Source organism: Cornus florida, unplaced genomic scaffold (genome assembly GCF_030987335.1).
Source record: "Cornus florida cultivar Cherokee Brave unplaced genomic scaffold, ASM3098733v1 CherokeeBrave_3.0.0_Hap2_Chr07, whole genome shotgun sequence".
In the NCBI taxonomy this organism is placed as follows: domain Eukaryota; kingdom Viridiplantae; phylum Streptophyta; class Magnoliopsida; order Cornales; family Cornaceae; genus Cornus; species Cornus florida.
The window spans coordinates 12736944-12751357 of record NW_026775577.1 but is presented as its reverse complement, the minus strand read 5'-3'; the positions used below and the strand labels follow the sequence as shown (position 1 = coordinate 12751357).

Genomic DNA, 14414 nt, shown 5'->3' with positions numbered 1-14414 from the left:
TTATTTTTTAAAATTTGGGTGAAGAATAAATATGAGCTTCACATTGGAAAAAACAAATAAAAAATCATAAGAAAATATATAATTAAAAACAGAATGTGCAAAAGAATAATAGAAAGCTGTGGCAGTTTTTGTTTCGTCTTTCTTCCATGTCCGCACACAGATGTTCATTATGTACGTCGCGTTCATGACAGACTTGCAGATAAGACTCTTACCACGAGCTAGCTACACAACATAATACCTGGCCTTTAATTTTCAACAAATTAGCCACCAAATCTGCCAGACATGGAGGCTGGCAGCCAGTGACCCCAGCACACAGTATGTGCGTGTATGTGTGTGTGTGTGTATATATATATATATTACAGTATGTTAGATGTATATAATATACAGAAAATTTATTCAGGGGTAAAAAGAGCAAAATTTCCCAGGGTGGTTGAAACATTTGAAAATTGTGAGAGTAAGGTCAATCTATTACCTTAATGAAGTATAAAATGACATAAATGTCCTTGTTTAAAAAGAAAATATTAGGATAAATAAAGTACAAAATATTCTCCATTCTATAAAAAATGTGAACCAATTACCCCAAATAACTCTTATCTATCAAAGTAATACGGAAAACTCGGAGTACCATATTTGAGTCCTGCCTTGTCAGAACAGATTTATATATATTATGTAATATGCTTATTAAATCATCAGTATATACCAATTCATTATGTAGAGTCAATTCTACTAATAGACAACATTCGAATTCGCCAATATTGTATATAATTTATTGCATCATATTTATACAATAATAAATAAGAATTATGTTATGACTAGAAGATTCTATTATTCTTATTGTTTAGTTTAAATTGCCGGCAGCCTAAGGAAATTATAGTCCAAGTTGACAGCCCAACGAAAACATATTTTTTATGTCTCGGGGGGTCGTCGTCAAAATTGTATTAATCATCCATGAAAGAGTCCCTATCGGCTGTCCCATTATTCATTTATTTATGTTTGGAATTATTAAGAAATGATATCATATTAGTTTAAATTTTGTTTCACTAATTGAAAAACTATGACCATTGTGAGATGGCTGTAACAATGGAGAATTTATCCTATATCGGAAATAGATGGAAGAATGATTACTGATCAAGTATATATGGATCGGGTATTAATCCCATCTAATAACTTAAGTTTTTGGATTGGATTACGAATCACTCTCCTTCTACCGTTGGTATAAAAGTCAGAGTGAATTATTGATCTGATGTCACGTCTAGTATCTGGTTCCGAGGGCGTATGGGTTGTCAACCCAATACACAGGATAGCTCGACCCGCAACGAGAACATTGTGACCCACTTAATAGTTAAGGTTTTTGGGTAAGATAGCAACCTGAGTTCACAATAAGAACACTCTTATATGTGTGTGCATATATATATATATATATATATATATATATATATATATATATATATAATCTTTTATATTAATATAACAAAATTTAAGCAAATAGTTGTATTTCTATTAAAAAAAAAAGGGACCTGAATTCCAAAGGAATTTTAGTCGACTTATTAGAATAAACTCCTTTAGTGCATCAGTACCGACCCATCAATTATGAGGTGCTCTAATGGTGGACTTTAAATGATTATGTTTTCTTTGTCCATGCCTCCATGGATGTGCAAGTTTAGTCTATTTAGATATGTAAAATATTCTATTTATGTAGATTATATATTATTTCTCTTTGGATTATATTTTTCTGATCCCTCATATAAAAAAGAATTAAGTTTTTGACCTTCAAGTTGACAGACTAAGCATTGCAGAGTCTAAGAAAAATCTCTAGCAATCTGTTAAAGTCACGTATGACGTGTAAATTTTTTTTCTTTTAATTTTAGTAGACTGTTAAGATACACTCCAAAATTATTAATGTGTAAAATTATTATGTATTTTACATAACTTTTTTACACAGTCACATCAACATATTTCCTTTCTTCTCCCTCTTTCTCATTCCATTAATCAATCAACCCTATATTAAGTAGGTTTGTAAAAGTTATGTAGAGTCCAGGCATGATATTAGTTAATTGTTATTAGGGGATATATTTTTACACAAAAGGTATAAAACAATCGCTGGAGCTAAAAATAAATAATCTAATTTTTTTGTGTAAATCTATTATAAGAAATCAATTTATACAAAATATATATATATATATATATATATATATATACATACATACATACACAACGGTTGAAGATGCTCTAAAGTTTTTCCTTCTTAATTCAATTTTATTTACCCAAATATGTGTGTGTGTGTGTGTGTGTTAAGTGGATAATGCTTGATCAGAAATGTATTAAATAAAAATGCATTTATTTTAGTAAATTTTATTACTACCTATCAACATTTAATTAATTGGTGATACATGTAATTAGTATCATTGATATATTAAAATCATCTTTAAAAAAAAAAATGGTACAAGTAAATGTCTCTCTCATATTTTATGTAACACATTTCTAGGCTCTTTCATCATAAATGTAAAATGGTTACAATTATGAAAAAAAAAAAAAAAAATGTCTTTTTTTTTGTGTGTGTTCTATAATGGAAAATAATTAAATAATAGGCATCATGGTCAGACTCAAAATGTTGGGCAAATGTCCACTAAAACTGCTAGATATTGTCTTTGCAAAGTTTGTTAAATTATTGTTAATATTGGTCATGAAAGAAGAAGCTAATGGTTGATCTGTGACTGTGAGTATCCCATTATGTGAGCATGGTTTGGACAGCAGATCCACTGGTTTTAATTTCTACCAAGTTGTCTTCTCTTAGATTTCTTCCAACACTTATCCCAAAAACACATCAACCACTGAGTTTTTAATCAAGTACTATGATGAATATAAAAAATTGAAAAAAAAAAACCCACTTTGAAAATTGAATTATATATCTTTCAAACATAACTTAGATTCCACAAATCCAACTAAAAAAAAGTTGTGGACAGGACCACTTCAAATACACATGCTAGACCATATCCCTTGTTCTAGTCAAATTTGCTGCAAATTGATTTATTCTTGTTATTTGGTAAAGCAGAGTCTCCACAACCATGATTCTTGTAATATCATAACATAAAAATGATCCAAAATTAACTTTTTTTTTTTTATTTTGTATATATATATACTTTTTTTTTTATTTTGTATATATATATATATATATATATATATATATATATAGAGGCAGTTGTCAATCATATAAGACTTCTTAATAATTCATCTATATTTACAATTATATCTGATTTCTTTAAGAATAGTAATTTTGAGAACGAATTTGACGGTTATCAAATTAAATTAGGTGAGAGGAGTGATCGGTCCCATCACATGATGTCATAATGACATCATATAGTGGGGGCCACTACCACAATCACATAAATTGAATTCGATGACTATCGAATTTGATTATTAAATTATTATTCTTTTTTTAAAGACAATGTGAATATAAGGGTTTTTTTTTTTTTTCTTCCCGAAAGTTGAAGCAAACATACGACATATAGGGCACAAACACTCAAAAGAGAGAAGAGATCATACCATCTAAATTAAAGTCCATTGATAATCTGAATATAATTTAACAAATAATAGATGAAAAGAACGAAAAATGTCTGAATAAAAATATAATGAGGCGAGGATCATAGAGAAGTTATTACATCCCAAGACCATTGGTCTACACCAATCTCCATTTGACACATAACTAAATATGTCAGTGAGCTTTATTCAGCTTTTTATTGAGATATCAAATAATGATGGGTTTGGATCAATGATCACGAGATTGTAATAATTTATGGAGAATCATTTAGCAAGATGAGTCTAATCACTTGCCACATGTAACCTCGTCGTTGTGGCATGTGGGCCGCCACTCAATTAATACGTGACCATTTACAATATTTTATTTTATTTTATTTTTGGGCGGTGGACAATTTGTTGTTTGAATTTGGGTATACGGACTATGAGTACCTATGAAACCTGAATGAGGCAGGTTGTATTTACTCTTCCGTAGTGCAAGCTCTATAAATAAATATGGTGGGGTTAACCTTAATTCTGAGTAGTTGAAATAGCAAAACAGGCTGTTCACTTAGTGTTCAATACAGTGCCACAAATATCAATAATTTTATGCTAGCCAGGTCCAGGCATTTAAATCAACTGCTGCCGTGTGTGTGTGTGTGTGTGTGTGTTTTTCTGATGAAATGTTGAGATCCACCAAGATATGCCTCATTACAGTCCCATTCAACACACAATGCTTGGCCTTAAATTTTCAGAAGTAAACAACTGCCATTTTCATAGTGCTAATTGCTAAGTAAGGAAAGAAAATGAAGAACTATGCACAAAAAACTGAGCAGCACTGCATACCAAAACCTTATGAAGATCTTACAAGTAGAAGAAAGCATAAAATTTGAGTAGAACACCAAAACATAGATTGAAAAAACAAAGAACTAAGGTATAATTACAGAGAGTAACTAGCAGAATGATGAAGCCATTTATGAGCAATCAAAATTCTCAGAGTCTCAGTGTGAGATCCGGCATAGGTTCGTCTATGTTCACTGAGGAAGGCAGCTCTAAGAAATTCATATTTGAACTTCCGGGAAGTACGAAACTCGGATGAGCATGGCCTACTTGAGAGAATTGATGGAAACTACCAGGCCATGACAACTCTGCCTCATCGTCCTCCACGAATATTGGCGGACCAATATGCCCGTGTTCGAATCTTGGGCTGCCTCTGGTTTCAAGCGGCCTCACTGGTGGCACAAAGCCGTGGTGCGCTGAAGAGTGTGCTTTGATTCCAATGGAATTGAATGAAGGTCCATGCAGAGGGAGAGATGCCAGGCAAGCATACCTCTCGGAGAAATAATCCATTCGCATAGCCCTCTTTGCCAGTGTTCTCTCTCTCTTGTGTGCATTCTGGTGGCCACCAAGAGCCTGTGAGCTGAAGAATTTTCGCCTGCAGTAATTGCAAGAAAAAACTCGCGGAATGGTTGCTGCTGTAGTTCCGGATGCAGGTTCATTGCTACTCTCGCTTGTGCTCGATATTTGAAGTCCTACAGAGTCCCTTCCCACTGACTCACTGTTACTAGTGTTGAAGCTGAGAGTTAAGTCGAGAGAAACTGGTTCGGAAATTGATCGAGTCCCCACAGGATTTGTGAGTCGGGGAGAGTCAATGAGGCCGTCTATAAAGGGACCTCGGAAGGTTTGCTGGATGGATATGTTGGAAGCAACCTGGCTACTGATATCAGAATCATTTTCTGAGGCGGCCTCCACTTCAAGGTCAATGTATGGTGATTTCATGATTGAGTTGAGCAGTGATATGAAGAGAAGGTTTTCAATCTATCCGAGCAACAACCAAATTGAGCCAAGTCCAGCCGACCGTTCCTGAAGTTTAGATCTCTTGTGCTGCATCTGTGAGAAAAAAAAAAAATGACTATTTTAGTGCAACTGAGAAGAGAATTGTCACGCGACAATAACAGACTTGATTGTGAATACGGTTTAAAAGTACATAACATGGAGAAGAAACTTTTGCTCCTCTTTCGTGGTGAGTTTAAAGCCTAAGATATTTTTGTGGCTTTGAGATGAGAAATCTATCACTGGTGCAAGGACCAACCTTTTCATTCATGATGAACTATATTTAAGAAAAGACTAATTTAGAAAAGGAGAAGTAATATGTCATGTGCGTGGTTAATGTATGAGGCAACAAAATGTATTCAACTTGTGCTTCATGTTAAACTTCTTCAAGGCAGTTCCTTGGAGGGAAAATCTACAAATTGCATAGGCCTCACCTCAGACTATTTAAAAAATGTAAAGCCAACAAAGAAAATGTGAGCTCAATGACTCACAAAAGTGAGAAAACAAAAAATACTAAGTCATTAAGCAGAAGAAAAGGTACGACAATTGAACTACTGATCCAAACCCCATCCAGGGAGTTCATTCCACTGACGGCTCCATTGGATGACGGGACCAGATATTCTATTACATTCATTTGGACAGTTGAAACAAAAAATGTGATGGCAATAGCTTATAAAATGAATAAAGGACTGGAGGTGAAAGAATTTTGGAAAACTACTTATAAGTAGCTCATTGATCACAAATGAAACACTGCAAGAAAAGTGACTATTTACAACATTATATTTACAACATGCAAATTTGAATGTTGTTAAATGTCACTTTTCATGCATTTAATTTTGTTGTTAAAATGGAAAGTTAATTTTCACAACGTTCACCGGAAGCATGTTGTAAGAAGTTGTCAGGGACTACATATTTGTGTTATTAATTACTCTGTTTGCTACAATTTGCCTTGATCTTTTTTTTCTATACTACGGGGGTATTGCCCTGCTATAGCAATCACGAACCACAAAAAGAATAGAAGACTTGGGATAGCAAAAAATAAATATCATATAATGCAATATTAAGGAAATATCAAAGCCATAATCTTCCAAAGGTTTTTCTGAGAAATTTGGACAGGCAATAATACCTGGTTTAGCATAATGCAGACGTCACTGCTGCATATTGTACGTGTAGTTTTAAGAAAATTGGTTTCAAAATGAGACAATTTATCTAAATAAAGTAGTTGAGTTATTTAGAAAAGAAATGTGAAAGTTCATCATTTCAAGCGTTTAATCACATTCTAATGTAAGACAGCTTTCCGTAAGTAGAATCTTTATTCTAATAATCCAATGAAGTAAAGCTGCATGCTCCATTAGGGGTTTGTAAGAATTTTTCTGTTAGGCAGGAAAGTAGTAGACATTAGATTTGCTTTATCCAACTTATGTTCCTTTTATTCTCTAGTATCTCTCCACAGTTTTCGCAACAACATTCCTTTATTGTCTTCTTAAACAAAGCTAATTGCTAGCAAGCACCAATTACCTTGGATCTCTTCTTAGTGACCCTAACAACACTTGAAAATGCAGGTTTGGTTCTGATTGGTGGTGTAAGCAAACTCGGACTAGAAACTCGATTATTTCTCCCATAATGTTACTCAAGTCCATCGTATTTGTAATTGATCAAATCAATATATCCATTTACATCTCCCTAACCGTCTAACATGGTTCGAAGTGCATCAGTATGTATTATGTAATAATCACAATACTCGGGTTAATCTGGTCACCTCACTCTGAGCCAGGATCAAATGCTTCCTTTAAGTATGAAAAAGAAAAAAGAAAATCCTCAAAAATTCACAAAATATTGGAAAAGCTTAAAACAGCTAAAACCTAGTCAAATTATATGATTATGAATAATCAAACTAAAATATCTTAAATATCCTTTATAGGGGATCTTGAAATAAGTCATATAATAACAGAATATTGCACGCATAAATCGAAGAAAATAAGTAAATACACTTTGCTATGTTTGGGAGGTACCAAATCGGCGCCTTGGATTGGAATTAATTTTTCTCCAATTCCAATTTCAAGATGCCAATTTTGTGCTCCCAATCGCAACATAAATGCAGACATTGCCAGATATGCAATTTCAAAGGATAAAGCCACTAACATTTTCTGTTAATGAATGCAGCTATGGGCCAAAATCTGAGCATTTCAAGAATGCACAAGACAAGCATTACAGGGAATTAAAACAGGAAAGAGTTAAGTGAGAGAAGTAATTGCAGCATAAATACAAACAAAAAGTGGTATAAATCAAATGAGCTGTGCTATTAGGGCTGACGTCGACCCTAGCCGACACACACGGGTGTGTGGAGCCCACCCGACGTCGGTGTGGAAATAATTTTCCAAATCAAATTATTACATGGAGGTCTGACAGGCAAAATACTACAAATACAAAGAAACACAGAGGAAGGAAAGGATAGCCCAGAGGGGAAGAAAAAAAACATAGACCAGTTGGGGACGGACTGAAGATAAATAACCACAAAAGAGGTAGCAATAAACACAACTTACAAATCAAGTTGAGGAGTGGCTTGAAAACATAAGCATATATACTGAATCAATCATGCTAAGATTATTATCCCCATTTATAAATTTATAGATATAAACCTCGGAAACCTCAGAACAAATCAGGTCAAGTTAAGTAAGAACAGATCGTGCATAACAAAGTCAGGACATGCAAAAAATAATTCTGAGGAGAAAATGAGCAGTACAATGAGCATTATAGTAAGTGCTTAAAGAATTTTAAGGATAAACCTCTGGACCAAATCGGGCACTATTATGTAAGGACAGATCATACATAAAAAAAATAGGAGATGCAAAAATTCACTCCAAGAAAGACATTAGCAATATAATGAGCATTATCAAGGATGTTCTTCAGTCACCATAAATGACACCCAAATTCATTGTAAAGTAAGGTTTAAAAGCCCACACAGCCCTCCTACCTCACATACATTCTTTGCAAATGATAGTCCCATTTCTTTCAGCTTCATTTTGTATCATGTAAATGCTATGTTTGGCCTTGGATTGATACTGTTTTCAATCTCCAAAAATCACAGTAGCGAGTTCCAACACTCTTGAGGAACACGGTACACCATACTTATGCTCATCAGGTGTTTCAGATTACGTTGCATGATAGGTTCGCTTGGTATTAGTCTATCTGGATATTTATTTTGATATTGTTCAAGACAATAAGACAGTTTTTTCCAAAAGATAAAATTTGAATTCTCTCCTGGAGGCTGTTCACATGAAAAATAAAAGAAATCCTTTCTTCTCTTCTTTCTCTTTCTCAAGGGGGGAGGGAAAAGGAAAAAGCAGGGCAGGCAATGCTCCTTAAGTTTGTCCTTTCCTACTTGCTGGTTTTCTATGTCTATCTACCGACTGCTGGTCTTCGTGTGCAAAAAGATGAGTGTGTAATTTTGCCTGTTTTTAGTGGTCAGGTGACAGAAATTGGAGCCCAATTCTTTGTAACCGACGAAAAATTGGGAGATAGTATCTAAACTAAAGATACAAGTTGTTTAAACAGGCTCTTTTGACGAAGAAGAGCTGGCAGATTCTTATGCAGCCAGTATATCTTCCTCTTCAATTATGAGGGTTTTGACAATCTAGGGGTTTACTTGGTTCTTCGGCACCAGCTGGTGAATTCTCTTGGTGTTGGAGAAGCATCTTGTTGGGCAGTGAAATCCTAATCCAAGGCTCCATTGGCGAGAAGGGGATGAACATAATAACTATATTCATTCTGTCTGTATGGTTCATGGCCTGGCTAGCATAACTAATTCTACAAAAAATACAGGATATAGCAGCAGACATCCGCTGCTAAAAGTGATCAAAACTGCTACCATAGTCTTTAGCGGCAGACATCTGCTTGCGAAAATTCCGGCAATCAAAAGTACTGTCAGGATAAGTTTATGGTTGTGCAGAATTAGTGTTACTTTTCCGACAAGAATCTCCTAAGGCTTTTGCAATTTTAACTTGATTCATTCCATCGTTTCTACCATTTTCATGACTAGATCCTATCACCAGATATCATCTCCTTTTTGGGATGATTTTGATTCCAAAAAAGTGCCAGTTAGTATTTTCTCACTATCCACATCGCCACGCAATTGCATGTCTTGTTATAACATCATTCACCTAAAGCTCTTCTTTTTGGGAATGTTAATACAACCTCTTAACAAGCAGATTCTCTTTTGCTCGTCCTTCATAGCTTTTCATGCTATTGGGTGGACCTTGCATCATGAGGTTTATCATATGAATTTGATTCATAACTCTAGGGCATGGCCAGCACCCATAGTGTGATGGGGCAGTGTGTACAAGCTAGGCTCAGGAACGAATTCACTGTCATATGGCTGACCAACGAGTAATAGCAATTCCGACTTCAAACAGGTAAGTTCTTTATTCACTATCAACTATCAAGTACCTCTAATCCTTTTGTCCTCCGTTTATATAAGCCTCAACGAGCACTACTTTAACATAGTTCTGCTTTCCAAGGGATCCTCTACCGGAAGCTAAACAGTTGGCTTTCCTTTTTTGTGTTCATAGTTCATAGTCCTGACTATCAAGAGTGGTTTTTATGGTGGCAGACAAGGTAGGCTTTGAGTTGGGTGACACTTTTAACAGGGACAAAGCTTCTTGATCCAGTCATCTTTGGCTTCAAGAGTTTAGGTCTAATTTGCTAATATGTTGTGCATTGATTAGTTCAGGTTTCTTTCCCTTGCTGTTATGATTTTATCTTTAGCTTATATTAAACTGTGGCAAACCGAAAAAAAAACCCCAACCCAAAATTATACTACTTTTATATGTATCATAAAATTCAATAGGAAACCTAGGTGAAAAGCCAGGTATGAGAGGTTTATAAAGCTGAAATCTCATCAGAGAGATCAAGAACTCAACATAACAGAATTGCATGTGAAAACATTTCACTTCCATCCTGCAATTTTTTTTCCCAGGAGTTCATTCACCATTATTCCTAACACAATAAAGCTACCACAACTTCGTGATTGATTAACCAATGTTAACACTACATATCCAAACTATCGAAAGAAAACAAAAAAATCAGAAAAATCAATTCCAAAGGAAGAGCAAAGCAGATCATAATAGCCACTAGAATAAATGAAATTAAGACCAAAACTTCAAGCCAAGGACAAGAATCATGAAGAAAACTAATTAACCAGAGACAAATTAAGGAAGCAAAATGAAACAAGAATGGTACAGGGTGTATACATATATATCTATATATATATATATATATATATATAGTTAGATATATCATGTCATAAGCACAAGCAAGCACTGAAGAACCAGTGAATTGATATTCTCATATGTACCTCTTTCAAATTTCAGAAATCTGTTTCAGTGGTGCACTTTGATTTCAGTATATGGATGATCATGAGAGAAAAAACCAAAGGTTGTGTACTTGAACACATAAAAGGTTGAGATGAGAGAAGAGAAAAAGTAGAGAGAGAGAGAGAGAGAGAGAGAGAGGGGTATTGATGTTTAATTATGGGAAAGCAAAGGTAAGAGTAGGAGTGGGGGGGACAGTGGTGTGATGTCAGAGAAGTCAGAGGAAAGGTTGTGTTGGGATAAATTAAGAGCCAAAAGAGGATGACATAATACTCAAAACTGACACTACTGTTTGTATAATTTTGGGCTCTTTTTAAGAACAAAATAACCGACTTAAAATGGGGTACAAAAGACATAAGCAAAACAAGCAAACTGTTAAAAGTCATTAATTAGTCCCACCAAGGATTCTCCCTCCCTCTCTCTACTTTAAAAGTTCTTGAGATGACTCCACAGTGCATGAGGTAGAGATAGGTTTAACTAGATTCATTCTCCTTTACATAAAAACTGACATATTTATTCTTCGCCCATCTTTCTAATTTTATTTGTTCCATAATACGGAGTAGTTATTTCATTTTAAAATCCAATGTTTCATATTTTATTATTTCCTCTATCTCTCTCAAAGTGAATAGTGATGGTTCACAAAATAAAAAAAATAAAAAAAAAAGTAAAAATAAAAATACCCTCATTATCTTTGAAAGAATAAACATTATTATGGACCCCACCAATAAAAACAAAGGGTAAATTTAAAAAAAAAAAAAATTTACCCTCGTTATCTTTTAAAGAATAAACATTATTATGAACCCGCCAATTATAAACAAAGGGTAAATTTAAATTTTCATTTATTATAATGTAGTAAAAGACGATCTCTTAAAAATTTTGATTACTAAAATGGGACAGAAGGATTAATATCTAAATAATTACAATTATCCATTAAAACAACACAACATCGTGAACAATAAAAGATTTTTTATCATAGCAGCAACTATGATAGCTCCAAAACCATTATATTGGTAAATGATAACAATTATCCATTGCAGCGATTCAGTATACTATTGTATATGGTAAAAGATTATTACTCTTGCCTCGTAACTCCTTCTACATCCCTTTATTAAATGAAAAATGATATCGAATTTTTGTTCCGATTGAGAGTGAAACAATTAAAGAAGAGAGAGTCTATTCTTATCCTTTTGTCAAGCTCTGCCTAATTGTACAAAGAGCTTATGCCATGCAAGCGAAACATATGGGCTGCGTCTGCATGATATGAGAAGAGTATAGTATAGTGGAGATTCAGTGCCTTTTAAAATTGTGTAGAGAAATATGGAGTATTGTAAAGAATTGAAGGTTTTAGGACATTAGAGGGATAATACATTATTATAAGAAATAGAATATTTGAAAAAATTAGTGAGTTTTTAAAAAATATTAAATATGCAGAGAGTTCGAGAAGCTAAGTAAAAATGATTATTTTCTTTATTTATAATAACAAACTAGATGGGACCTTTGTTAATAGAGTGATGTAGAATATCTAGATTAAGCAGTATTTGTAACCTGAGTAGTGGGAAAAGCTTTTTCTATCTATTGCAATATGCAACCAAATTAATTATAATATAATTTTCATTATCACCTCAACAAAAATACAAACTGCTACATGTAAATAGTAGAGCTATATATATAACATCACTGCAATACTTACGTTGCAATACTTAACTTGTCTCCTGAAATAATTGTGGTTTGTGAAATCATGCGTGCGAAACACGAGTGTGTGGAATCATTCTATAATATAGTTTTCATCACCGCGGGTGTGAAATCATTCTATAATATAATTTTTTCATCACCGCCTTAAAAAAAATACAAACTGCTTCACATGTAAAGCCTCAACAAAAATACAAACTACTTCTCATGTAAATAGCAGAGCAGTATAACATCACTGCAATACTTACATTGCAATACTTACTCTACAACATGTCTCATGTGGTATGTGGAATCATGTGTGCAAAACTCGGGTGTGGGGAATCATTCTATAATACAGTTTTCATCATCGCCTCAACATAAATACAAACTACTTCATATGTAAATAGTAGAGCTATATAACATCATTGCAATACTTACGTTGCAATATTTACTCTGCAATATATCTCTTATATGCAATAGTTACACTGGAATACTTAATGTCTCCTAAAGTAATTGTGGTATGTGGAATCATGCGTGCAAAACTCGGGTGGGTTAAATCATGCCAAGGAGGGGCTAAAGTATCTGCCAAAGCAATTTCTAATTTAGATTACTTAAGTGACATGGTAAAAACAAATTAATACTCATTATTAAATATTAAAAATCATGAAAATCAATCTATATGTTATGTGTAGTCATGCAGATATCTGCTAAAGGTACTAATGAGTTTTCTAGTTTAGATTACATGAGTGATTGGTGACAATAACAAATTAAAATAAGTTATTAAAAATAAAAATTATAAAAGTTATACGTTTTAATTTTAATGACAATATTAAAATGATTATAAGAGTATGTAAGTATGTTGATGAACTCATAATTTATTTTGTGAAAAAAAAAAAAAAAAAAAAAGCATTCTCAATCTTTCGTTCAATATAAAGAATATAATTTCTATTTATAAAATTTATTTAGGTACATTTTCATAAAATTGATAATTACATACGAAAAATTTTAAGAACTGAAATTTAAGTCAAAATTTTTTAAGTAGTAATTAAAAATAAACATTTTCTTTTTTCATTTTCAATGTTCAACCTTCAATGATAATTAATATCTCTATCAATTAAATTTTTATCTCGTTTTAAGTGCTATTTCAATTACATTATCAAACGCACTTTCTTATTTAAGCTAAAGTAAGGATGCTCTTTGGCTATTTCGGATCTTTGTTTAATAGTTTGAAATTCTTTGTTTTGTGTCCACGTCGGACGGAGCATTTGACCAATCTACCAAGTGCTGGAAGTTGTGACAAGAAGGTGAACGAAGAACTAGAATAGCCAATCAGTAAATAAGAGCATCATTATTTGAGCTTAAAAAAGAAAGTGAAAACTCCCATCCATCCCTGAATGGACACCCTGAGACTTGATGACAGCAATTATGGATGTTCGGACAAGGTCTTAATTCTGTATCTATTCAGAATTAAGTGTTGAATTGAGTTATTAAACATCATCATATTGTGAAAAAATGAATTAGTCGAAGGATTGAATTGAGTTATTAAGTGTTGAATTGAGTTATTAAACATCATCATAGTTTTGATTTTTGATATTGAAGAAGCACTGAGTTAGTTTAAGGAGGTGAGCATCTCGCATATTAGTCGGGAAGGTTATCCTGTTACTCATGAGGTTGCAAATAATTCAAGGAATCTTAGTCAATCTGACATGGTGTTAGAGCATGTGCCTTCTTTTGTAATTGAGTTGGCTAGGGTTGATTTGTATTGTGTTTCTATATAGTGTTTGCTTGTTTGTCAGTAAAAAAAAAAATATATATCAATCAATCTTACAAAGTAGAATAATAATAGATATTATAAATTGAAATATTTTTACCTTATTAATTTTTATTTTTTATTTTTTCCTTCTAAATTTAAGCGCTACCAATCTTTAATTTAATTTTTTTTCTTTTTTTCTTTTAACTTTCTATTTTATTCCCACGCGCGTAGGATATGTTTAGCTTTGGGAAGAGATGGAATTTCACACAAGAAAAAGA

At 33.2% G+C, this 14414-nt stretch overlaps 1 protein-coding gene across 1 annotated transcript; it reads right to left on the bottom strand.

Annotated features, from left to right (window-relative positions):
- Positions 1-4328: 4328 nt before the first annotated feature.
- Positions 4329-10941, bottom strand: LOC132266407 (zinc finger protein 4-like). Its single transcript, XM_059767271.1, has 2 exons — positions 10700-10941; positions 4329-5403 (listed from the first exon to the last, which is right to left on the bottom strand). The coding sequence occupies exon 2, from the start codon at positions 5290-5292 to the stop codon at positions 4507-4509; it is 786 nt and encodes a 261-aa protein (XP_059623254.1). The 5' UTR covers positions 5293-5403; positions 10700-10941; the 3' UTR covers positions 4329-4506.
- Positions 10942-14414: the final 3473 nt, after the last annotated feature.

What these genes read in the sequence shown, in the direction of transcription:
- LOC132266407 (XM_059767271.1), bottom strand. Translation starts at nt 5,292, where the DNA reads ATGAAATCACCATACATTGACCTTGAAGTGGAGGCCGCCTCAGAAAAT.